The following is a 27,179-nucleotide window of genomic DNA, read 5'->3' as shown; positions in this document are numbered from 1 at the left end:
ATACTGATTAAATAATCTGCACAGATTTGGCAATCCCCAAGATACACATCAAAATGATAATATTATCAATCAATGACTTGAAGTAGCAAGTTTTTTAGTTTCATAAACTTGATCAGAACATAAAGAAAAGACAAGGCATTGTTGGATGGCCAGTGTATTGCATGTTTGAGTAACTAGTAAACAATACACCTCGGGATATTTTAGGGGTATAAATTCTTCACAGGTTATAGAGCATCTGTTTTATTCCCAGCATCAATGATCTACACATGAAGCACTATATGTCAAAAATGTTTTTGTGGCCTTACATATTCAAATTTCTGACTTAACCAAGAAAAGCATGAAAATAAAACATTTGTCAGAGAAGTATGTCCACAGCTGTCACCAATCTTACCACTGGGTATTGACTCAGGTCATTGTATGTCCGTCCTGCAATGGTGTTGAGCTGCATCAAGTAGTCAAAGTTAGTGATTTCTCTGTTGACCCATTTCTGTGTAAGTCCAGAGGCCTTGAGTAATTCAGCTGGTGATTTGGCACCAGTCCAGTACAGATTGGGAGGCCTCAAACCTAGGATACGGCGGTAGGTCTGATTTCTGATCTGTGATAAAAAATGCAAGGATGGAAATAACAAATAACACGTTCAATGTTATTATGTAGTAGGTATCATAACATTACAAATTGACATAAAGAAATGTACACGCAGTTGAGTATAATGAAAATGCACTTTATGAATTGTCTGAATTGTATGATTTACATAAATTTCCAAAGTAACATTGCCACAATAGTTGCATGCTGATGCTTCAGTTCAGTAAATTGCTGAATACAACCCATTCACCTAGGTTTTAAAAGCTAAATATTACATTGTTCATGCAACAAATCCTAGCTTAGATAACACACTCATTCTGTTACTTATTTGTTGCTGGACTGGATCAGGATCATTTTTCACAATAGCTTTTAGACATAAATTTGTCGGAATTTTTCACAACAAATGTACCTTCTTATTGGTGAAGTTGATGAAGTAATTTGTCTGGTTGATGATGAAGATCTCAATAGCACTTCTCCTCAGGTTATATCTACGTAGATGGACCTCACGCAGGTGGGAAAGAGACCATTTGAAATCATAACCACTTCCTATAAATGCAAAAGAAAAACATATTATCAATGTTTACTAACACCTAAACAAATAAACATCCAGCTACTGTTGGACTTAGAATTACATTTTAAATCTCATTTCTTGTTATCATAATGTCAAGCTAAATGGCTCCCACAACCATGGATGTTCAGTTGACACTTATCTGTGCAGATACACAAGATATTGACTGCAGAGGGCAAACAAATGGCATAGATACCTTATTTCATTACATCCCTTGATAATTGGCAATAGTTACAAATTTCTAATGAAACCTACAACTAGTACAAAATATCAAAAGCTCACATATTTTATATACCATTTATATGCTTCACTGAATAGATTCATCAGATTTGTTGGTAGATAATAAGAAAAGATTTCTAATGAACAAAACCAAACTTTGACTCAAGATTGATGATTTCACTTATCTTGGATGACAAGTATCTTCAGTCTAAGTCATGTGTATGATCCTCTCGGCTGATGGTACCTCTTTACAGTTGGAATTTGTCCAATCAGAGTTAAGAATCATCCATCATAATTCTAAAGATAGCTGTCATCCAAAATGGACAAACCATACTAAAATGCAGCAAACCTTTGACGAGCGTGACTACCGTGATGTTGCAAATTCGGCACAACGCGTACGGCGCACAGTTCATTCATAAATTTCCACTCGGCAACAACAGATCGCCTCAGCAGCCAATCAGAGACAAGTGCGTGCAACACAGTAAATACGCGATGTATCCTTACAATACGCGCTCGTCAAAGGTTTACTGCATTTTAGTACAATAATCATAAAGCTTGGTTTTGTTCTAAAGAAAACTGTCCTAATCATTTCTAACCTTACCTTCTTCCTTATCTGGAGTTGTATCATAGAAGTAGACATGTGTAGTAGTAACCTCTAGTCTGCCTGGTATGACATCTACTAAGGTAATCAGTTGGCATTCCTCACATACTACCTGCTTCTCTTTAGAAGGTGTACCAGGCTCCTCACCAGGGCTAATGAAGGATAAATAAAACATAGAATAAATTTATGTACTACACATGGTAAAATGAACTGGATGTGACTAACACCACGTTTCATGCATGCTATTGAGTTAATGTATGACACAAACACAAACAAAATGCTACAGAAACTGCAGTATTCATTTTTATGACCTCTCACTTAATGAAACCACAGACTTTTTTTCTCAAAATACCATAAAAAAAAGTCGGGAATAAAAAATATTATAAAAAAATCGCATTTCGCATTTGTTTTCAAACCACTCGTGAGCTTTGAGACAAACCTTTTTTTTTTTTGGCCTAACCAAAATAATGAATAACTCACTTTTCCACACTATCAATGTTCCACTCTTCATCACCAAGCCTATCATCCATCAGTTCCATGTCACTAACTCTTGCTTCCTTAGCAACTGCCAGAGGGAGGGTGTCAGATTCTTGCAATGCAGGCCCTGTGGAAAGAGTGGAACTACTTTTATGTGTCGCTGTGGAGGCAAAACAAAGAATGGAAATGGTGATGAGTGAAAGGGTGCGATAAATGTGTGGAAGGAAGACTGCAGTGATTGGTGTCAATGTGTGAAGCCTCTATCTTGAACCATGAAGATTGAAAATGCCCCTTTTTCACAATGATGATGAAGTTAAAATTATCATTCTCAGGAAAGGGCATAGACAAGATTTAAGGGGGTGCTGATTTACGAAAAGAGCACCCAAAAGGGTGTTTATGTATGTATTAAGGGAAGTTTGTTTGTGCAACAAATCCAAAACAGTGGGCTTTTTATGCAAAATTTGCTTTTTTTTTCATTTGTGAACTTTCTACGTGTAGGTGTGATATCACCAAAAGGTGGACTTTTAAAGTCTAAAAGAATCCCTTATTGTCTACACTGCGCCTACATGTATTATGTTCTGCTTGTAGTGATGACTGAAGAACTTGCTGTTCGAATCATGTCAGACTCATGAAAATAATCCAGCGCGACTCTAGTTGTGCCCCAAATCACGACTATCTATCGCACATGTGCAGTTGTTACAGGACTGCGCTCTGAAGTTCTAAAAATATGTGTTCAAAACAAGCATGGTCAATTTGGACACAACTGCAGAGTCTCAGACTACCAGATTCTGGTAGCAAGTTTGACACTTTTTTGACACATAAGTTTGTCAGTCATCAACCCAGGAAGTTGTCAAATAGTCCGATTTAAACTCTTGCATCGTTATTCTTTCACATTATCATGACATTTTATAGAAGTCATCCTGATTGAACCAGAGCTTGAAACTGGCATTTTATTAGTAGATTAAGAGACATTGCAGCAATAATGGCACAAACATCCGCAACTCTGAAAGGTTAGACTAAAAATTGTTTGCTTTTCCTCATACTCTCTGTGAAAGACAAGCTCCATTGGTTAGAATAAGAATTTTTTAAGTCTCAGTGTTTTTTTTTAATGTTCATAGCCTCCTTAGCTTCATAACAAACATAAATCAGTGTGTATTGGGTTATTTTTCTATTGTATAATTCATCAAATGTCCAAAATTCAAGTCGGTATTCATTCTTATAGTAAAAACTTTTTTCCAGAATTTCAAGATTAGGGTCAGTAAGCGAGGACAAGCAAACAATTTCGTTGGCTTTAGAGACAGCAATGTTATGGTTTTCATATTTTGTCATGCTACGATTTTATACCATCACATGACATGCAAGCATAAAATATTCTTTCCATTTCATATTGCTTAACATAAAGCACTTTTGCTCAATACAACAAAAGATTACATTAAAATCATCATCATGAAACATAATATTGCAAACTTCACTGCACCTTTTTGTACAAGCAAATTATATGCGCGGCAAGGGGGAAAATAGAATTAAAAATAGGGATTAAATTTTTAATTGTTTTCATGCTATGGCTTATGGCTACTCTATGGAAGAAAAACAAACATGTTACTCTAAATTATACAAAATAGAACTTAAGATAAGAATCTATGCGATTAGAAAATCATGCTTATAAATTATGAAACAGATGGAAGTACAGAGAGGCATAAGTCAATCAAACATGCACAAATTTTCTTTCCAATAAAACATTCTCAACAATCTATATGACCATTCCTTGGTAAGTCTTTATAACCATCAATTCTGGTAACCCCATTTGAAATTCACACTCTTTGTGTGGAGGATTTTGGTCACATCTTCCATATGATTTCAACTCGAATGGCCCATTTTTGTATTGTCTAGTACTTGAAATGTGTATATCTAGGTATACAATAAAAGTTTGTTATTAACAGACAGAAAAGTGCTCAAAACTCTTAACAAGTAGAGCTAAAATATACAATATTTGGTTTAGTGCACTACTTCATTTATGTTGTGCTACTCTAAGTTTTACGCCAGCTCACACTGGCGATCATCAGGCACTAATAAATGTCTCTACCATGGACCTATCCAGGTATATATATTTTTGTATCCTCAAAGAGCAGAAAGACAACTTATTTCACTATGGGAGTAACAATTTGTCTAATATCAAAAGAAAATATTGATGATGTTAATGATGTCCTAACAAAATGGCCCCTTTATTACTTTGAAATGTCAATTATGACTGCTAATAAAAATGATTTGACAGTTTGGGAATGCATACATGACCACTGAAATGATGTTATCGTTAAATGCAAACAAACAAACAAAGACTCTTTAGAGGAATTATTATTAATATTATTTTTTTATATCTAACTTACCAGGATTCTGTCAAACATAATTACATAACTTATAAAAATATTTTGTGACATTGTTATGCAACATTGAGAATTGTAAACAATTAAGGTGTCGGTCAACCTTTGCACAGTATTTTTTGTGGGACCTGAGAGCACATCAGATACACCAAATTGCATTCTGAATTTGAGGAATGTCCTTTATTAGGTCTTTTGGGGGGAAATATGTATATCTTCAATATGAAAGGTCAAAATTTTTACATGATTGATGGCTTTTCATCCCAGCTACACACACTTAAGTACATTATCATTAGATTTATCAAGTTTACTTTGACGATTGTTAAATGTCAAAAATATTATTTTTAATAATTTGTCATCAAATTTGTATTATATCACAAATTTAAAAAAAAAATTCAAAATAATTTGATATCAGAAGGATATTCCTTGTATTCAGAATGCAATATGGTGTACCTGATGTGCTCTCAGGTCTACAAAAATACTGTGCAAACATGGCTATCCGATCCCATAAACATGTATAGAGTGAATTCTTTGAAGATACAATCAAAAAGTTGACACTATAGCAAATCATGCTTTATACATTTGATGCAAAAATTCAAACAAATTAAGAAATACAAGAATTTAATCACTGCTTGCTCTGTATAACTGGATTTCAAAAATGTCATGCTAAATTCCTCGAGACTTGAAAAACTTGAGAAAATTTTATTGATTAAATATGTACATCAGGTTTACAGCAATGCATAGATTTTGATTTTTCAAGTTTATATATATCAAGAAACAAAAATATCTTTTAAAGGAGTATTTTGTGATCCTAGCATCCTCTTTTTATGACATTTTTCAGTGGATATCCACAAAAAAATCTTATTCCCAAAATTTCAGTTGATTCCGATTTTGCGTTTGCGAGTTATGCATGATTATGTGTATTACACTGCTCCATAGACAATGTGTTGTAATTTCGTTCTGGTATACCAGAACGAAATTCAAATTCACGATATCTTTGCTAAACGAATTAATCTGCAAGAAATGTTTTGTACATAAACATTATGTAGCCACAGGTTTCCAGTGATATAAAAATCTCAACTTTTTTTGAGAAAAGTGGGGGGATGATGCTGTGGATCACGAAATGCCCTTTTAAAGCATACACTTTAGATTAAAAACAAAATTGCTGCAATATACTTGTGAATTTTGGCACTTACAGAGGGACTAAAAAGGTTTTGTACAAGTAAATTTGATCATGTGTCTACGTGTTTCCATTTGCACACAAAATGAAAATGACATTTATTTTGGAATTCATTTTTTTGCAACGCTCTCAATCATTAACAGAAGAAGCTAATATGAAGGAATGCCCCTCCAAGTGCCTCTGTATGAATATAATACAATGCCATGCAAGCTTGAATGAGATTGACTATTGCTGATGATGAGGACACCAGTTTCAAAAGTTCACATTGAAAATATTTTCTAGTACTGCATGTGAGAATAAATCATGCAGTTTTGTAATAAATTTTGTACAAGAAAATGGTCAATTCCAGTTAAAATCCATACAACCCCTATGGAAGACATGACCTTAATCTTCCACATAGGGAATGTGAATTTCAAATGGAGTCATTAGAATGGGTGACTCTATTTTAAAATCTACTGTCCCTGTGTGATAGGGGGTGTATGGATTTCAACTGGAATAGCCCAATGAAGTCCTGTCATGTAACAATACTAGTTACATTTGTAGGGTTTCATCCATCTTTTTGTTTGTTCCATAAAACAATGCTGGGATTTTTAAGCTTAGAATATGTTTACAATAGAATATTCTCAACAGTCAACTAGGTCATTATTTATCACAAAGTAATTACCCCCTTTTTTCAAAACTGAAATAGCAAAAAGGAACCCATATTAGTTTTGCAAATTTTGATGCCTCAGTCATCTTTATAGCTCAGAATTTGTTGCCATGGTGACCATGAATGAAAAAGATGATGCAGATTCAAAAGTTGCAGCTAAACCCATTGAAAATGTTGCTTTTGTTGTTGGTGTACCTGGTTGTCAGACTCACCGTGGGTCATCCTTGACAGCCATGTAGAGCATGTAATGGTACGCTGACTTGAACAGCTTTTTAGTGCAACTTTTGAATCTACATCTTTTTTCATTCAAGGAGTCATCATGGTTACAAATTTTGAGCTATCCAGAAAAATGAGGTATCAAAATTTGCAAAACTAAAATGTGTTCTTTTTGGTACTTCAGTTTTAGAATTTCATGCATAGATTGAGTATTGTCTCGTAATTACTTTTTGTGATAATGTTTGTAAGAGCTCAATTGATTATTACACTGATATATTCTATGTTTAAGTAAAAGATTGAAGTATCTAAAAATGTTCTTTATCTTTTTTTTCAATTCTCATCTATGGTTTTTTTTTACCTTTTTTTTCTTTTCCCTTTTACTCGAAGCAGTACAAGGCCTCCTCGTTTGCAAATACATTTGTTTAGTTCCTTGCAACATAATACTGTAAAGCATGACATGTTTGTGTGCATGTAAATGCAGTTGATTCTCACAATTTTGTGTCACACAAACATGGGTTCTTGCCGAAATGTGAAATTTGAATGCTGCAAAAATATCATGATTTACAATATATGATTAACATGCCTCATACATCATATCATCACCCTATTAAAATAATTGAAATGAAATATGAAACATGGCTGGTCCATGACTTGGGTCTAGATGAACATGGTAATGGAGTTGACTTTGCAAAAACCTCACTTTGGCTGAAACTAGATATGCAATTATCTTATTTGGGTAATGGTGAGTACTTCAATTGAATTCAAAGTAAACCAAGACAACCACTGAATGAACTTGTGAATGTCCATATCCTGAACGGAAATTACAAACACAAAACTTAAATATAAGAATAAAACTGTTTGTTATAATTATTGTTATAAACAATATCTTACCTGTCTGATCTCGTTCAGAGCTGGCATCAAGGTGTTGGTCAAAGTTGTTATTCTGTGTCAGTTTGAGCCTCATGCGGGAGAAATTTTCCTGAGAGCTGAGCTTCCACTTGATCTCTAGAAAATTTCTAATATAGGTAGAATATACAAAACAAAACTGATGTTATACCACCGAGTTGGATGATATACAGTGTGGGCCAAAAACAACTTTACCCAATTTCAGAGGGTGGTTGATCGAATTATAGAAGAGCTATTCATAATATTGTTACATATTCTAAATATATATATTCCTAAAAGTATGTGATGAAGAAATGAAAGCAAAAGAAGCTAAATTAACAAAATTGTGTTAGTTTTACGTCCGAGGGTCAAAAATCACTTTGTCCACACATAATTCAATGGTATGTTGATTGCTAAGAGTATACGGCATACATATGCGTTAGGCATACATGTAATTGATAAACACGTTTGGCTTGTCTTTGGAAAATGATGATTGTTTTACATGCATGAAAGAAATACAATCGATTTTAACCCCCATTTACTTGTCATGTACTCGAACTTCACTCCTGTCATTGACCAACAATTAGCATAAAAATTACACAATTACAAAGGTTTTATCTGGCGCAATTTTTGAATTTGAAATAGGCCTTCGTGCGTTTTGGGGCTGCGTGGCTTATTTCTAAATAGGTTTGCAAGGTGTCAAGATAAGGCAATTCACAACACAAGAGATGACTTTTATGGCAGAGGTATACTTAATTAAGAACAGAAAGCATTTTGGTAGTGCAGCGTCAATTTCGGATTCGTTTCCCGAACGTAAGATCCCACCGAAACCTACCGTGACTCTACATACGAACAACTTTCACAACCTCGGAAGTGTGAAGAATCGATGCAAAGAACGGAGCGGACGTCCAAGAACTGGTCGTTCAGCTGCAAATATTGCAGCGGTTCAAAGGGAACTTGCAGCTAACCCCAGAGTCAGTTGTCGACGCGACAATTTGCGAACATACCACAAACGCATAATAAGTTCAATAACTTCAAACTTCAAACTTTGTTGTAGATAACATTTCATAATGACAAATAAATCAGGTCTGAGGTTACAATTGCTTTGCGCATATTTGAAGAGAATTGTGTTTATCTCTGCAGCGTGAAAGCTGCATATCATGACGAAATATCATAGCTTGACATTTAAATTAAATGTTTGATTTATTTGATTGTGTTATATAAAATTGCTGAACAAATTTGTGCGTATACTGAGTGGTTCTCATTCTTTATCGAACTCCCCATTGCAAGTGATGCGACGCGACAGCTAGTAGGCCTTCGCGTGGACAACGTTAATTTTGACTCTTTGATTTAAAACTAGCGTCACGTTTTTAATTGAATACATTTTTGGATAGTTTTTTCACCAAATACTCTAAAGAAGATGTTCTTTACGAATATGTGAAAACAATTTGCAGCAGACTTTTCAATTTTGAGATATGAACCTTTTAAATTGGGTAAAGTTGTTTTTGGCCCACACTGTAGAATTCATGTTCCCTATATGGATAAAATTGTTTGGCTTCATGGAATACAGCACCAGATATGTAGATATTTTCTAGTATTTCATGAGAACAAGCATGGTAACAATTTCCAAGGAAAATACTTTCCCAAGAGAGTGTAAGCCTACTGGATTTACATCTTTGTATAATTGGGCCCTCCAGATGACATCCATACACTCCCTATGGAAGACAAAGGGAGTTTCACATTTCAAATGGGGTTACCTGAATGGGTAATTCCATTTGAAATCTACACCCCCTGTGTGGGAGATTAAGTTGAGATCTTCCATACAGGGTGCATAGACTTCAGTTAGAATAGCCCATTTTGCTGACATACCTTTCTGACCATGCTCCTCTTTCCCCAGTCAAGAATCTCTTGCTGGCTCTCCACTGCCTCAGTGTAGACTGATGTTGATTACACTTTTGGTTCATCACACTGTTGTACCTTGAGTTCTCTGTCTTCTGTAGATTCTTAAAAGGTCCGATGATCATGGACTGATAGAAAAGAATATGCACAACAGCATCGGTGAGTTTGTCATGATTGTGGAAGACTTGATGATATATTGGCATAAAAATACCTGGCATGCTTACAAATATTTTTTTTCAGAAATTTGATTTTTTTTAAATAGTTTGAAATACAACATAATTGTTTACGAACATATCAACAAATATTAAGAAATTTTAATTAAAAAATTCTTTACCTGGAATCTGAGTTTACTCTCTCCTCTCTCCCTTTCTCTCTTGTGAATGTCGGTATTCATAAGGTCAAAGCACTTTTTCCAGAATTTTGAGATGACAGCTGAGACTTCTGCAAAGTTGACTGTGATGAATTCATGCATGAATGGCTCAACCTACACACACAATGACATAATAATGTAAGTACCGTCAAACGCACAAGTGTGGAAGTACTTAATAATACAAATAAATCCTATCCAACAGAAACTAAAAGAAAACACTGATTAGTTGGACCTTGTTCCTCAAGTAGAGATAATCTGTATCCCAATTTAACCCAATGAGTACTACTTGCCAAAATATCTCCCTCAAAAAAAACTATTTTGTTCCAAAGAGGCCAATATCGCATATTGAGTCAATCAGCAATATGGTGATAATGGCCAGTACGACTAAAGGGGGTGGGGTAAACTTAAAATTGCTAAGAGACCTAAAAGCTCTATTTTGATAGGTGATCTGGTGACATGTGACAATTTGACAGACTCATTGAGGACTAGCAAACCCATAATGTTCATACTATCGTAATCTACCTGTTTTGACATGTATATCCTCCACTCCTCAGACCTGCAATAGCTCTGGAAATCCTCAAAGAAAGTAGGACTGGTATCTGTTGTCGGCAGGTGTGGCAGGAAGTTGGTCATGTTAAGCTGTTGATGGTAGATCTCTATCATGGCTCGAGTTAATGGTATCAAGTATGCATAGGTCTCCTGCTCTTGGGCTGTGATAGTAAAAAGTATTAATTTCAAAATTACAGTAGAATTTCTTGGCACACCATTGTATTCCATTTCTTCCACAATTAGTAATTTAACTGGTTTCATCAATTTGAATGAGTATTAGGCTAAGGTTAATTCAATTTTAGCTACTTCTTCAAAGATATCAACTCAAAGGTAAAATTTTGCTGAAAATTGAATTCTCTGATTACTCTGAGATGGGTTTTTCACAGAAAGTTCCTGAGTTCTTTCTACCAATGGTATGATTTGAAATGGCAGAGTGTGCATTCATAAAGTAAACACAATTCTGGTTCTTTCAAAGTACAAAAATTGATTTTTTTTTCTAGCAAACAATTCATTTGTTTGATCACAAAGTTACAAGATTTCAGCGTGATCTCTCAAGCTATCTCAATGTTTCTCATTAACAGACTAAAACTGATAACACCTCTTACCATTAAGTGATCTCATGAGGGCATTGTCCAATGAACCCAACAGAAAGCATGCCTCGCTTGGTGATGGAATAGGCCTGGTCTGCAAAAGGTGGTGAAGTTTTGCTGCAGCTGTGGCACAAACCTATAAAGCAAAAACAACATACAAAGCAAGGAAAATATTAAATAATAATCTGATATATGACTTGATATTTGACTTGGCATTTCAATCACTGAGTAATAATAACATTTATACATACCAGGGTTAACACTTACATTTATTATCAAGTTGTCTGTTTGCACAGACTGGACCATTTGCTATGGTTTAATATTTGTTGGTGACAAAATGATAAAAAAATATGTTTTGCAAGGTGTACAACAATTCAATTTTTGTTGTATGAGTGCCATGAGGTGAAATTTTACTATAAACCTGGACAAGTAAGAGTTGTGTTACAACTTGATAACAGCTTTCCGGTCAAGTTAACTCAGTCAGTAAGACTCCTGTGCACTGGTGTGTGGTGATGCCAGTTTGAACACTGATACAGCCTGTTTGTTTGTATGAATAATTGAACAACTTGAAATTCCACTGGGCAAGGAACTACCTGCTTATTGTCTGGGTTACCCATACAAGAACTTATTGTGGTATGTATAGGTGTGCACTTCTTAGCTGGAATTCCCTGATTGTTGCTAAATAGTTTATGGTGTCCTGGGCCACAGTGGTCAGCAAATTCCTGCAAAGTGCATTGAGGCTTGTTGATTTATGCCTGTGTGTAGCACACTATAAATAACTGCCCTTTTGGAACCTTCAATCATATCCCATACCAACCTCTATGTCATCATAGGCAGCAAATCCTAGTAGTATTCTCAAGCCCAGCTGTGACATCTCACTCCATTCATCAGTTGATGTCGGATCTTCCCATACTTTCAATGCATCCAGTACATCAATCACACCTTCAGCAAGCTATGGTAAAAAGACAATTAGATGTCAAGTCAAAAATAACCATTTATTTGCTTTTTCTATAATTTTCAGGTTTAATTTCAAATGAAATCTCTAGAGAATAGTTATAAAGATATGTAAATTAATTACTTAAGTTGTGTACTGAAATAAAAGAACTTGACCACAACTTGTTTCACATGTCCTCATCCTCAATCTTCTCATCATCATCACATCATCAACATCAAATTGGGACATACCCGAAATAAAGCTAAAATATAGGCCTATATTAGCAAAGGATATTGTTTTTTTCATGGAAATGTACATTTTGACTTTCAAATTTGTACATAAACATTGTTTCACCTGAAGTTTGGTTGTGATGTAGATGCATATTTTGCTGTTCGCAGAGCATGCATAAAGTTAATTGCGCAGGGTGTACACACTTACGACAAGCACTGACATCACTACCAACTTCAGGTGAACCAAAGTATAGTAGGTGTTCCTTTAAATGACTTTATTAAATGCCCAGGCACTAATCACATCAAATATAGCACATTCAGAACAGTCCTTCCCAGTTATGTGACAACACAAAATTGACTCAGAATTTCCCACTTAAGTTGTCACATACCTTATCACTCCAAGCATCGTTATCATTGCCAGTCTCACTGAACAGAAAATCATGCACAAGCTTCATCAGCCACAGGGCGTTCTCTGAATGACCCACGGTCTCTGTTGACGCATTCTTGATGTCATTAGCAGCGCCATCTAGCATCTTCTCCAGCATGACACGTTTGATACGGATGGCGGGTCTGATCAGCTCATACTTCTCTGATAAGGTGTTGATGGCTACAAACACTTGACCTCTTGCCTGTATTACAATAACAGATGAAATACAATATGAGTTAAAGAAATTAAGGATTTAACCTGCTGGAAAGAAAGAGCAAAAGGTAAAAACTTCTAAGATTTATGAATTTTACCAAGGATTCTGGACTCATTTTCTGCTTTAGGAGAGGATGGTTGTCTGCACATGCAAAATGGGCTATTCCAGTTGAAATCCATACACCCCTATGGAAGACACGACCATAATCTCCCATTCAGGGAGTGTGAATTTCAAATGGGAAAACCTGAATGGGTGATTCGATTTCAAATTCACACTCCCAGTGTGGGAGATTAATGTCATGTCTGCCATAGAGGGTGTATTGACTTCAAATGGAACAGGCCAGTGATGGACAGATGGTGTCTGGGTATGCTAAGAAGCCATTGATAGTCTCTGATCAATAATGTGTACATTAGTGTAGTGTGGGTATAACATTCCACACAATAATGGGGTTTGACTGTGTTTGACATTCTCCACTGTGTTACATTCATAACAGATATGTAAACAAGTCCAATACTGCCCAGCAACTGTCAATCAAAAGCATTGTATAAGTCAGAAGTGCACAAGCATCATTGCTTTCACATCTATGTAAATTTCAGGCTACAAATCTCCAAGTTTCCACACTGTTAACTTTTGCTTAAAATAAATGCAACCATAAACACATTTGAAATGTTATGGTTTTATATCGTAAGTAATGCTAGAAAATAAACTCACCGTCCAAGCTGCTTCGTCAGATCCTTGCACACCTCTCCACATAATTTGCACACATATTTCTGTCAAAGTATCTGCCATCGTCAACAAAGTCCTCTCACTAGTGATTAGTCCCTCTGGACTCTCCTCATCCCGAATCCCTGCACTGGACAGACTCAAATCAGATGGCCTTGAACTGGATGATATTGTCAAATTGATGCCGCTATCTTGACTCTGTAGATTCAAAGCTTCATCAAAGCTCTCTGTTGTGTGGAGATTGTTTGTGGTTGCTGATTTTGTTTCATCAGTTATCAAAGATGATTCCTGAAGGACCTTCTTTGCCATAGCTGCTTGTCTATCAGCAAGCTGACCAAAGTTGCCCTCACTTGATAGCGATACGCTTTCCGAGTTTGATGTCGAGTCCGGCTCACTCAATTCTGGCCAGTCTAACTCGACAAAGCTAGGGAAGAGCAGGTTACTATTGGTTGGAGTTCTACTTGTATCGCCGATTGAAAGCTCATCTTGACTAATTTTTTCCGAAGCCTGCGAGTCATCCCCTTGCAAATCATCACCTTGAGAATCATCTGTCGGAGTCACTTGCGAGTCACTCAGTGAGACATCCTTTGACGAGTCAACACTCTCTGTATCTTCTGCCCATGAAGCAATGGGCACAAAACTTGATGCAGATGGACTCTTTGGGGTCATAGGTCTTGATCCTGTGTCTATTGTTCCATTCATGTTGAATGCATCAGCATCTACACAAAACAGGCGTATCAGGGTGTCTTGCCAACCAGGTAGTTTAGCAAAATCTACTTTGGAGTCTTTCTTAGTGTAGAGAATGTGTAGTAGTTGAGTGCATGCTTCTAGCTTGATCAGTGCGTTACCTCTGTGCAGGACTTGTAGGACGGCAAAGAAACCACCAGGATTCAGTTGACATTCTGCAATGTATAACCATCAAAATTATAATAGTAAATACACCTCATTTGAACTCAATTAAATTGTATACAAGGTAAAGTTATAATTAGTGAAACACACACTGAAGTTATTTTGTATTTGATTTCTAAAATAACCACCAGTTTCACTTGAGTTAGAGGATGTTCAATTTCAGCTCAAAGACTAGACATCAACTTCTACCCTACATATTAAATATAAATAATTCTGTGAAATTAAAGTGAATAGAAAGCAATTCTCAGACAAACTGACATAATAAATTGGGAAAGTGAAAAAATCAAAACTGGTGGGGATTTAACCAGTGTACTAAACACTTTTGGTCCACAGCCCATCCAACCGCATCACACAGAACCACAGTAACAGTTGATTGCTGGTGAAACGTTTACTTATGATAATAGGCCAACTATGGCATATATATTGATAATAGGCCAACTATGGCATATATATAAACCTCTAACTTATTTGTCAATACTTTAAGCCATAATAAGCATTGTTACTGGCAGTTCACCTATGAGTAATGTCAACCCTGAGTCTTACCTGTGACTTGTTCAACAAGGCTTTTAGCCATAGGCATTGTTACTGGCAGTTCACCCATTAGTAATGTCAACCCTGAGTATCCCACATCTTGTAGTTTCACTCTATTCTTGTTCTTTTCATAAACTTTGTCCGTTCTTAGCATGGCAGCAAACAGCTGCAATGAAAACATATTCAAATTAGCCATTTACAATACACTATGGCAACAAGATCATAGCACACTTATTAAGCTTCATTCAATGAATCTACATAAAAGTGTGACTGAATACTGGAAGTGGGTTCATGCAGGAGTCCCAAGCCTTAGCATGCTAATGATATTACTGAACAAAACATAGCGCTCCACAGCACATCAAACACTGCAATACGTCACAGAGTAAATAACTATAACGTCATTAGCATAATTGGGACTATTGTGTGAAATCACTGCCAAAATTCTTTCCTGATATCAATCAGTTTCCAAGTATTATATTAATGTCATGAAAGTGAAAAAACAATGATGAACATATTCACTGCTTTCTTTAAAGTGCAGTACCTGGCTATTCAAATTACCTTGTACACTCAGTACTTCCTACATTATGTATGATACATGTATGCATACTAAGTATGTAAGGATTAAATACTAAGCCTGCAACCACACTGGACAATTATTTTCTATAGGGACTCAAATGGTTACTGAAATTAAGTAAGTGAAAAAACAAATACAACCTTTTAAATAACATAATTCAAACTTCATTTTCATTCCAAGCCTTTTTTCCATTTTCATATCACATTGGGCTATTCCAGTTGAAATCCAATACCCCCTATGAAAGACATGACCTTAATCTTCCACACAGGGGGTGTAGATTTAAAATCGAGTTATCCATTCAGGTAACTCTATTTGAAATTCATAATCCCTGTATGGGAGATTGAGATCATATTTTCCACAGGGGGAGTATAGATATCAACTGGAATAACCCAAATGGGTTGAATCCAATCCAACCGACATGCAAATTGAATCCAATGCAAACATCCTACCTTGAAAACAGATTCCCTGAGGTTGTCAGTGTAAACCTTGTTAACCAGCAATGAATACAGCAAATCAGCACATCCTTTCTCAAATAGTAACAAATACAGCTGGTCTTTGCCTGGACCTTCTAGTAGCGCTAGCAGGGTGTCAACTGCTTCACGGATCTGTGGGCAAAGTAAGAGTAAAATCAAGTCATGGGTACAAAAATAAATGTGTTGAGTTGCACTACAATGAACTTTGATGTGCGCAGTTGTTGTGTTGTTTTGTGCCATAATGAGTTGTGTATCATGTTGTTGTAGAAGCAAAACTCAAAGGTCCGCATGCACATGTAAGACCAGGTCTACTGATAAACCTGGTCTAACTATGGATGTTATACTTAGGGAGGGATCCTTTTACACTCTTCTTTTCCTCCTAATACTCCAAGCAGAGTCCAAAAGTTCCACTGCAGCCACCTAATATTAAGCTACTTGTATTTTCCCTTACTAGGACCTACAATAATATACAATAAGGCATGTAAATACTAAAAAGTTTCTTCTCCTTAGGACTAATCTCCTAACTTGTTTTGTGCATATGGACCAAACAGTACAACTACTTATGAAGCCGATATACAGAATTGAATTGTGCCAAGTCATTTTGAAACATGACTTACCAAGACTTCCTCTTCTACTGCTGCAATGAAGCTGATGATACTAACAAGCTCCTTGTGTGCTATCTGCCTGTACACATAGTACCTGATGAGACCTAGCAAGGAATGACGAATCACTTTGATGTCAGCCTCCTGCAGATCACAGGTCTCCGATCTATTTGGGAGAAAATTAATATCATCAAGAGAATATATATATAAAGTTTTGTTTAATCATGGTCTCTTTTGTGTTATTTTACAGTCCACAGGACATGATATGATTACAGTGAATGATGTGTATCACAACTGATTTATGAAGTATGATTGGATGTGTCATAGTATAAATTAAACCACTGCTTGTTAAGGTTATCTACCACAGCAAGAAAGTAATCAAAGTTATTGGAATAAGACTTCATAGCATTTGGCAGCAAAAGCAACTACTTTCATTTTCATCATTAATGATCTTCAAGCTCAAGTATCACTGTTTTCAACAACTCTTCCTATACTTTTGTACAGGAGCCAACCGTTGTTAATCCGTGATGAATCCACACTTTTGCAGTAAGCGTATACGCGAACGGCAGTGCACATCCGTGTTACGTGTGAGCGCGTAAAATTCGTCATGTCTGGAATCTGTGTGCGTATCATGCTTACAAGTTGAATTCAGTAAGCTTCAGTATTTTGGAAGTATCACTTATAAAAGTATGTATACATGCCCAAGTAACAGCATTTCTACATTGAGCTTATAATTGTGTCTATGGCTGACACATTTGCAATGTTGCCAATACTTACGTGTAGTAGGTCCTTATGACATCCAGCATGTACTGAACACCAAATCGCTTGCGAAATGTCTTCTTGTCGTCTTTGATGATTGTCGACAAATATTGAATGTGACCTGTGGTGAAGCATATGTAATAACAGGTCCATACTGGCTCAGTTTAGGTAATATTAACATAATTAAAATAATTAGTATAATATTGTCGACAAATATTGAATGTGACCTGTGGTGAAGCATATGTAATAACAGGTCCATACTGGCTCAGTTTAGGTAATATTAACATAATTAAAATAATTAGTATCTAAGGTTCAATGACTTAGTGCCACAGGGTCCTATCTATAATTTTATGCTACACATAGGTTGTATCTGTACAACTTAACATGAAGAAGAACCCCAAATTTGGCTCTTTTTGCTCTAAACACTAAGATGTGCGTATCGACCCCTGTGCAGTATGCACTTCTCTATGGCAAGAATTTGCAGATAGGATCTTGTGGCATTGAAAAGTGCTACTTTTTTCTATTTCATTAAGACAACTTTAGATTATAAAATCTTTGTAATTCTGATATATCCAATACAGATTAGGAACCAGCACCTCAAGTAGTCCTGGTGTTTTTAGGACTCATATAAAAACAAATTTGAGGACCTTACTTGTGGCACCAAATCTGTATGTGGAAAAAACAGTTTGACACTTATTTGGAGAATTTAGGTATTCATGTCAAAGTAATTTTGATTCTGATTACCTTCATTATAATGGCAATTTACACAAATTTGTAAATGTTAGATATTCATTTTCACCTTACTTTGGTTCTGTCCCAACATACACCAGGCCTCAAAATATCTTAATATTTTGGGAGGTACTTTTGAGGAAAAAAATGCCCCCATAATTGAACTTTTGGGGCTACTTTCAAAATTTCAAGGGATATATATTACCTGTCCCATATTCCATATTAATTTTGAGCCACAAGCCTCAAAATAGTTTCCTTTCAAGCTACTGCTATCTGTAATTTAATTTTTTGATGGATATTTTTGGATTAGCTTGGGAAAATCACCCTTAGCCCCTTCTATTTAGAGCCCTGACATAGACAAGAACTCACCTATTCTGACTGGGAAATCACTTCTGCTCCAGATGCGGAAATCAAATAGTAGGTATCTATGAGCACTCTTGAGTAATGCTGAGCTGCCTATACACACAGATTCTACAAATAACTGGATTGCCATCAGTACATGGACATCAATTAACTTGGGGTCCACCTGCATGAGTGAAATGTGTAAGTAAACAAGTAATAAGAGAACAGGTAAAGTGGAGGAAAATTGGCAAGATACATTGCATCTACAATTCATTAACTAAAGTGCTTTTGGCCAAGTGTATTCAATAAGTTTGGTGTACATGGGCGTAATTTTAAAGTGCAAAAATTCACTCAAAGTGTGAGTGTTTAACAACACCATATAGCAGTGTGCATGAAAAAACTGCCTCAAAGCATTGACGTAACTAACTGCACTATACTAAAAGCATTATAGGGCAGTTTGGGGTTTGTATAGGAGATACTTCATTTTAAAGCCATAATGTAATTTTTTAAATGCAACATCTTCACTTTTTAATCCCCCCTTGTCCCCATCTCCTCTACTGTATACATAATTATATTATAGAAAAGTTCAAGTTTGTGCAAAATGAATTGTACTTACTTGTTTGGACATATGTGTTCATCCATATCAAAACGATGCACTTGTCGGCTGCTACATGTGTCTCATTTCACATTATAGCTTGGAGTAAACACCAGACTCATCTCATGTGAAGGTCACTTCAAAACATCCCTGAAGTCATACGGTTAAGGAGTGATCTCTATATTCCTAAACCATTTGACTTGGAGATGATTTGAAGTGATCTCCACTTGAGTTGAGTCTGCTATTTATTCCTAACTATTATTTAAAAAGAGAAACATGTAGCAGCCGACAAGTGCATCGTTTTGATATGGATGTACACATATTATAATCAACAGTATAGGGAGAGGTGCATATACAATTAGAGCACATTCTTTGGAATACAATACACTGAGCACTTCTAGAAATCATTATTTTCAGTCTATATGTAAAGAATCTAAAGTAAAGTTCAGTTTCCTGTGATCTTGTCATGTCAAATTCTGAAAGCAGTTTATTCTAAAACTCTATATGACCTAAACTTTTGTGCTAATTTTAAATAAGATTGTTGATACCTTTTGAAGCAAAGCTCCAATTGTTGCTATGCCTTGTGTTTTATGCAGTACTTCCTGGTTGATGTTGTGCCCAACACAGATATTTTTCAACAGCGTCAGAAATCCTGATACATGATTCTGCTCCAACTTGGAATCTACAAATAAATTGACAACCAAATCAATCAAATGAAAAGGCTTCAAGTTTGGTGAGTATTTCATTTAACAATGCACATTTTACATACACTACTTGGTTAAGATCAACAAATTATAAATGCATTAAGACTAGGCTAGAGTCTGACGTCACATTTTCAGGTCTCCACAGTGACCTTCAGTTCTAAGCATTGATTTACCACTCAAGTGATTAGATTTTCTGCAGCAGATGACGATGACAAAAAATCAGCTGCTGTGTATATCGGACTTCAGCCTGGTCTTTTTTGTGCAAGAATTGGGGATCAGAATGTGATTTCACAAAGAACAGTGAACACATTGAAAGTGGGACAACTGTAACCATCTAGCCAGATCTACCAATGTTAGGACACATTTCGCAGTGTATTTCAAGACTTTCAAGTCTAATCTAGTAGCAATAAGGGAGACTTCAAACAGGGTCTTAGCTAGAAAATGAGGTTTGCCATTCATTTGAATAAAAATGCCTGTCCTAATTTGACCTTTAAAACATTTACCAGACCTCTACAGCCCATTGGGGGTTCAAAGAGTTCAAATATGTCTTGCTATAAACCTTGATTTGCAAAGCTGGTCTGCTAAAAAGTTCAACAGCCTTTCTCAATACCTACAATTATAATGCAGCATCTGTCAAAGGCATTAATTTTGCCCATCCCAGGAGCAAATTCCCCATCTAAAATGACGGCCAGACAGGTGGCTAGCTAAGACACTGACTTCAAATCATCTATATAAAGTTTGGTCACTTTTAAAGGATTTTTTGGGACAAGAAAATAAGACAGACTGGATTACACAAGACTGCATCCAAGACCACACTAACATGCAAGAGTGCTTTCCCAAAGAGGCTATTAGATATTCTGGATTCCCCTATTTTTGCATATTGCTCATGGGGGCATAGATAGTGTACCTCTGCATTATTTTGCCATGCACCTGACAAACTTTGATTTGTTAGCATTCTGCATGTAATATGTTGTGGCAATAGTAGGCAAAACCAAGACACCAACAACCATTTGATTAATGGCATTTGCCAATAAATGCCCCAGGTACACTATTTGGTCCCACAGGGTCAATTTGAGTCCCAACTCTCATCTAACCGCTTTTCATGTATATGCGCTGTAAAGTGCTAAAAAGTCCTAGCGTCATGCACAAAAGTGATTAAAGTCTAACTATACACTTGGTCTAACTAAAGTTTTAACCTGGGTTTAACATTCCACACAATCAAAGGCTATGTTAGACCTGAGCTTAAGTTAAACCCCTTTTGCGTTAGGTATCTAAAACTCAAGACCAGTCTAAATATGCTACTTAGACCCAGTTTATAGCTTAACCTGTTTTGTGCATATATCGACTCTATATATTTTAACTTTTTTTTTGAAAGAAAACCAAGTTAAAATATAGGATCTCAAGAAAAACGAGACAATAATACTTGGTGCAAGAATTTAAGTGATTTTTATTATTTTTTCACCATTAAACAAAATGTAACCATTACATATCAACATGTGCACATAGTCTGAATGGAGCATGCAGCAATGAGTACAAACATGCCTTGCAATGGTTCCGTGGCTCTTGAGGCATGTCTTCTCATGAAAGTAGGAACCTTGGAAGTCAATGAGTTATCAACTGTAAAAGCTGAACAAATATGTATGAAACACTGCATTAGAATAACACAAAACGTGCAATGACTTGTTGGTCCATGCACGATACACAACAACATACTTCAAAAGGAAATTTTGTACAAAATAGTCAAAAGAAGTTAAAATCCAGATGAATTTATATTCTACATAAATATATCCTTGGAACAACTTTTTTCAGAAAAAAACTACTCTTAATATTTGTCAATTTCATGGTTCATTAAAACAGTCAGAATTAAACATGCTCTGATAGTGATATAGCATTGGGCTATTTTAGCTGATATCCATATACCCCTTATGGAAGACATAGGGAGTGTAGGGTTACCTGCATTGGGTGACTCCATTTGAAATCTACACCCCTTGTATGGGAGATTAAGGTCATGTCTTGCATAGGGAGTATATGGATTTCAACTGGAATAGCCCATTGTAAGTCAGTAATTGTCCCTGGTAATATATTTCTCATGAGCAAAACAAAACTGGCAATAAAGCTGACAACCTCAGACATCAAACTGTGATTGATATACAACTATTACATCCCTTCACTGAATTTACCTGAATATGAACTGCTTGGCAGGATCTCCCAATCATCTAACTTGCCATCTACATCAGTTACAGGTGAATTACTAGATCCTCCTGATCTCATATGGTCTGGTGAGGGTGAATCCTTGGCATTCTCTGATGACAATGGTATCTCATTGTTGTTATCACTGGTGACAAGCTCCAGAAGTGGAAATAGGACTTGAACTCCTCCTATGCAGTTCATCATCTCCTGGATGGAGTAAAAAACAACATCATCTTCATAACATAAGACAGGTTACTTAAAAAGCAAAATATCAGATCTGAGGAGCATATGTTAACATTAAGGCTGATCATGTTTAAAAAAGAAAAAAAACATCAAACTATTCCTTACCTTGAGGTCATAGGTCACACAATTTGGTCCTTTTAGCATGCCATTGTACAGGTGACTTGGTGCCAGATCTAGACATATTGTATCTCTGCATGCTTTGCCATGGTAATGAAGCAATAATTTAGATCCTAATTCTACTAACTCTGCCTCCTCAGCTGACTGGAATATTGTAAGATCATTACACCCTGAAATGTTACACACAAAAGAGGACACACATCATTTAAGTATTTTATACCTAACCATATAATATTTAATTGTCAGTAAGTGTGACAGCTGACATACAATTATAACATAGACAATTAATTGTGCCATTTCAAGAGATAAAAAAATGGATTGTTCAAGAAATTTGAGAACTGACAGGGAGGCTCCAAAATGACCCCATGAGTACATTGAGGCTACAGTGTACTCAACATATATTGCAATACCCTCTCCTCAATTCTATCTACATCTACATGGCTGTGTTAGCAAAACAGCCTCTGGATACACCCCATCATGCAAGTGCAAGAACATCTTATGTGAAATAGAATTAGAAAAGCTGCATGAGCAGGGGTCAACGTATCATGGAATATACACACACTACCAAGCTGACCCTGTATAGTCCTTACCCGTCATATATAATCTCTTGATCTGAGCTGGAGTCAACGCATCATGGAATACACACACACTACCAAGCTGACCCTGTAGTGACCTTGGCTCACCCCATTCCATATCTTGCAAACCAGCCTGAATCATCCCCACGGTAGAATCTTGCGATTCTGTGGTTGGCCGGGAAGACGGAAGACGGAACGGAAAGCGTCTTGAAGGCGAGGATAGATTGGTGGGAGGTTCTTCTATTTGTATGGAGGCACTTGGTCGAGGAGTTGGACATCCGATTTGGCAAGATACATAAGGCTGTAAATCAACATGAATAATGGAAGTTATTTACAATCTTTTAAGATATGTAAAGAAAGCTAATCTGAATGGCATATTACAATTAAAATTAAAATCCACACACCCCTGAAGATGATAACAGACATCTCAATTCCAGTTGCACCTATGTTCAAATCAGCTGGAATTATTTGACAATTTTATGTTAAATTCCAGTTGAAAACTGTTGAAATTTACCAAATCAAGTTGGATTTTTCACAATTTGGCCTCATAAGAAATTTTGTTTTGAATTTTTCCTTAGTGGGTGTGGATTTCAAACAGATACCCAAAAGGCTGTGTAAAATTAGACCAAACCATAATGCTTACACCTAAATGTTGCTTTATTCTATTATTATATTGAGCTGAGATAAAATTGAACTTCATCTGGGCCAGTTTCACAAAAGGTTACAATCAATCTTACCATTGATTTAAGAAACAAGGCCCTGTTTATGGATCTCTTTTACTTCTTATATTTTAGATATTATTTTTTGTTTTTATTTTTCCCCTAGAATATTTACAGATGTTAACATGTTTTACATAAACTTAATGTTATTATTATCGCTAGAACTACAATCCCGGTCATAATTGTTCGAACACTTTAACATGAGTACTGCAAATATGTCCCCCATTCCCCCGATCAATGTTGGTAGTTGCTTATTTGGCCATGCACCCTTAGAGACATCCAACATTGATTGGTGGGGAAGGAGGAGGGCTGTAGTAGTACTGTAGTAGTAGGCACCGGTTCAGACTTTACACCAAAGAAAGCTAAATTTCAGTATGTTAAGTATAACTAAAATACGGGTTAAAACAATCCTACTTTTACACAAGTGTTCAAACGACTTATGGCCGGTATTGTAGACTACTTAATGCACTAGAATGGAATAAACCATTCAAACTTGGCCAATTAAATAAATACATACCTCATTCATAATGGGAAACTTGAGTTGTGATGTTAAACGTTGATGACCGTCAATGAAAACTGAGAGTTGACTTTGGCCAAATGGTCTCCTGGAGGCTAGGTGAACTACATCCAGACAATGCTGAGTGAGGAGAATCAAGCATTTATTATCTATTTCTTAAGGAAAATTGATATTGACAGTTAAGTTTCTTGTCAATGATCACATTCAAATGCAACTTTAAAATCTTATACTGAGAAATCTAACAGAACTCATGCAGCTTGATAGGTCTTGTATTTCTGGAGGGATATATATGCACTCTCTCTCTCTGTCATGTGGCACTGTGTGTTTCATGGATTGGCAACAATGCTTACCTATGGCAATAAACCAACCCATCCACAATGTGTAGCACAATACTCAGACCATATGCACTCAGTAACTATGGGCTTGTAGACACTGACACTGATCTTTCCTAACATGGTCTGAGTATTATGCTACACAATGTGGATGGGCTGGGATCAACTTGATGGGTATAAGTTGTGTGTTATAAATCCCTATATATTTTTCACAAATTTATCTCCATCTGTAGATTACATATTACTTACCCATTGTCCGTCTGTGATGGGGAAATCTGTAAGAGGCACAGTGTAGTATTCTTTTTTGGTGCACACTGCTACGACAAGCACACCATCAAATGTAAAAAAGGATTCAAAACCACATCCAGATGCTGTGAAGAAACTGGAAGTGGAAAAAGAGACACAAAACCAACCTCAGAGGTACAGGGAAATTTGATTTGATGTATTCTTGTTGAACTTGATGTGGTAAGGCCAACAAATTCTTTTACTTGCTTACGAAAAAGCTATGTCACTGTTTGTTAAAGCACAATTTCTATTTTTATTGCATTTTTGGTCCACTTTATTATTTTTCTTGCCAAAATATGGCAACATTTATTCCATTTACTTTTTTAATGAAATAAATAAAACAATACAACAAAATATGCAGTACAAGTAGTATTTTTTAAACCTAGTGGTTTTTGGTCTTGAACAATTGTTCAATAAACCTCAAATATCTTACACCCTGGATGAAACCGATGTAAATTTCCTTTTTTGGCTTATTACTTTCTGGTCAGATACCAACTTATTCTTTGTGCAATAACTTTACCCTGTAGGATAATGTGCAGTTTATTAGAGATATAGATATTTTCTATCAAAAACTGAAATTGCCCAAGAAATATTACCTCTTGCAACTTTTCAAATAAATATATACTATTTTTTTAAAACTCTTAATAGCACAATTTAGCCTGCTTTTACAGGAAAATATGTTACCCCTGAGAACTAACTGCCCTTTTACATTATGCCCTTTTTACATTATTTCTGATTGGTTAATTACATTATATAATCATCTGAGTAACCAATCAAATTAGACCTTTTAGATCTCTTAGCAATTTTAAGCTTAATCCCCTAACTATTCTTATCACATCTCAGACTGGCTCAATATGTGATATAACATTTCTTTGTAAACAATCAAAATAATTCTTAGAGGCCTATGGAGTTTAAGTACACCATCTTACCTATACAACTGTCTTCTGTGAAATTTTCCTATTGTAGGTGATATAGCTGTACTGTTTAGACAAAACCAGGTGTGGAAAGTGAAACTATGGCCGGGCCATTTCCTTACCATTGGAATGCTGATACCCTGTAGTCATGACAACAAGAAAGAGGGAGAGCAACAAGTTAATTCTTCATTATATGGTACAGTTCCAATCAGTGCTTTTTTTCAACTGAGATTTGGTTGGCAATGTAGTAGTACACATGAGGAAAAGGTAATAAGATAAGATAAACATGAAGAGCAGCAGGAAATAACAACCAAGCAGAAACAAAGGTAGCATTTCAAATAATATTTATAATAAACACCCAAACTACAGGAGGTAAATTTCAGTCATCAAACAATATTTCAGCAACAAATATTTGCACAATTAGAGTGGCTAAAATGCTCATTTTATTCTTGACAACTAATTGAAAGTGCGATTTACTAGGACTTCAATTCATTAATGCATTCAACATAAAAAATCCCAGTTTTGAGATATTTTATCAAGAGTTATCTCAAGAGCCACTGAACCAATAGTGGGCTTTTTTGTACTCATTTTATGCATTCTTCATGCTGATTCCAATTTCCAAATATGGTCATGGAAATGTATAATTCTGAAATTTTTCCATTTTTAAATAAAATTTGGAACTTGTCGTCTGCAGTCAACACTCATGTGGAGAGGATTCAAGGATTCACCTCATGAAATGTAGATCCAGCTCTTGCAGGCTCTAGCAGTAACAATTGATTTTATTTAATCAATGAGCCCATCTGATATGGACAGTGTGCAGCATATGGCCTACTAAATAACTAGTCTCTTAACCCCTTAAACCTGTTTACACTGAAATACCAGGATAAATCAATAATGCTATAATTTCTGTATTTTTCAAAGTGTGAAAATTAACATAATAATGAGCATTTGATTACAGAAATAGCACAGACTAATCAATGACAAATAATGACAATCTTATTAAAATGAGTATTTGAACAGCAAATAATATTATGATGTGATTCTCAGTACATATAGACAAATGCAAACACCATGTATCTATCATTATCAATATTATCAATATTTATGTTCAAATTTGTGGTAAATTCTGGACAATTTCACTAAGAATATAAAAATAAAAATCTTGTACTTACTGAGAGATCTTCTTGCAAATGGAAGTAGTGATGGGCGCCCAATTTGCCTTCTTTCCTGGCCATGGTAGACATGGCATGCATAAGGCGTGTGCAGTGAGGAGATAGAGGGCGGTCTTTGTCCATACCACGCATTAGACCAATGAGTCGCTTCAGTTGGGATGATGTTATGCTATATGACCCTAATGCCTCCATTAAGCTTATTAACCTCT

At 35.8% G+C, this 27,179-nt stretch overlaps 1 protein-coding gene across 1 annotated transcript in view; it reads right to left on the bottom strand.

Moving 5' to 3' along the window:
* LOC140152705 (neurobeachin-like protein 1) overlaps positions 1-27,179 on the bottom strand; it is a 65,232-nt gene that overhangs the window by 11,001 nt on the left and 27,052 nt on the right. The window contains exons 13-37 of the mRNA XM_072175167.1: positions 26,971-27,179; positions 25,814-25,938; positions 24,849-24,981; positions 24,268-24,387; positions 23,047-23,332; positions 22,445-22,626; positions 22,087-22,303; positions 19,751-19,884; positions 18,635-18,791; positions 17,555-17,657; positions 16,793-16,943; positions 16,152-16,307; positions 15,141-15,294; positions 13,677-14,590; positions 12,714-12,953; positions 11,978-12,112; positions 11,176-11,296; positions 10,544-10,731; positions 9,986-10,135; positions 9,622-9,779; positions 7,759-7,883; positions 2,451-2,574; positions 1,971-2,122; positions 992-1,128; positions 392-595 (exon numbers count right to left, since the gene is read on the bottom strand). Coding sequence (XP_072031268.1) covers positions 392-595; positions 992-1,128; positions 1,971-2,122; positions 2,451-2,574; positions 7,759-7,883; positions 9,622-9,779; positions 9,986-10,135; positions 10,544-10,731; positions 11,176-11,296; positions 11,978-12,112; positions 12,714-12,953; positions 13,677-14,590; positions 15,141-15,294; positions 16,152-16,307; positions 16,793-16,943; positions 17,555-17,657; positions 18,635-18,791; positions 19,751-19,884; positions 22,087-22,303; positions 22,445-22,626; positions 23,047-23,332; positions 24,268-24,387; positions 24,849-24,981; positions 25,814-25,938; positions 26,971-27,179 — 4,775 coding nt within the window. The remainder of the gene's footprint in view (positions 1-391; positions 596-991; positions 1,129-1,970; positions 2,123-2,450; positions 2,575-7,758; positions 7,884-9,621; positions 9,780-9,985; positions 10,136-10,543; positions 10,732-11,175; positions 11,297-11,977; positions 12,113-12,713; positions 12,954-13,676; positions 14,591-15,140; positions 15,295-16,151; positions 16,308-16,792; positions 16,944-17,554; positions 17,658-18,634; positions 18,792-19,750; positions 19,885-22,086; positions 22,304-22,444; positions 22,627-23,046; positions 23,333-24,267; positions 24,388-24,848; positions 24,982-25,813; positions 25,939-26,970) is intronic.

This window comes from Amphiura filiformis, chromosome 5 (genome assembly GCF_039555335.1).
Source record: "Amphiura filiformis chromosome 5, Afil_fr2py, whole genome shotgun sequence".
NCBI lineage: Eukaryota > Metazoa > Echinodermata > Ophiuroidea > Amphilepidida > Amphiuridae > Amphiura > Amphiura filiformis.
The sequence above is the reverse complement of the archived record's forward strand: the minus strand, read 5'-3'. Positions and strand labels throughout refer to the sequence as shown.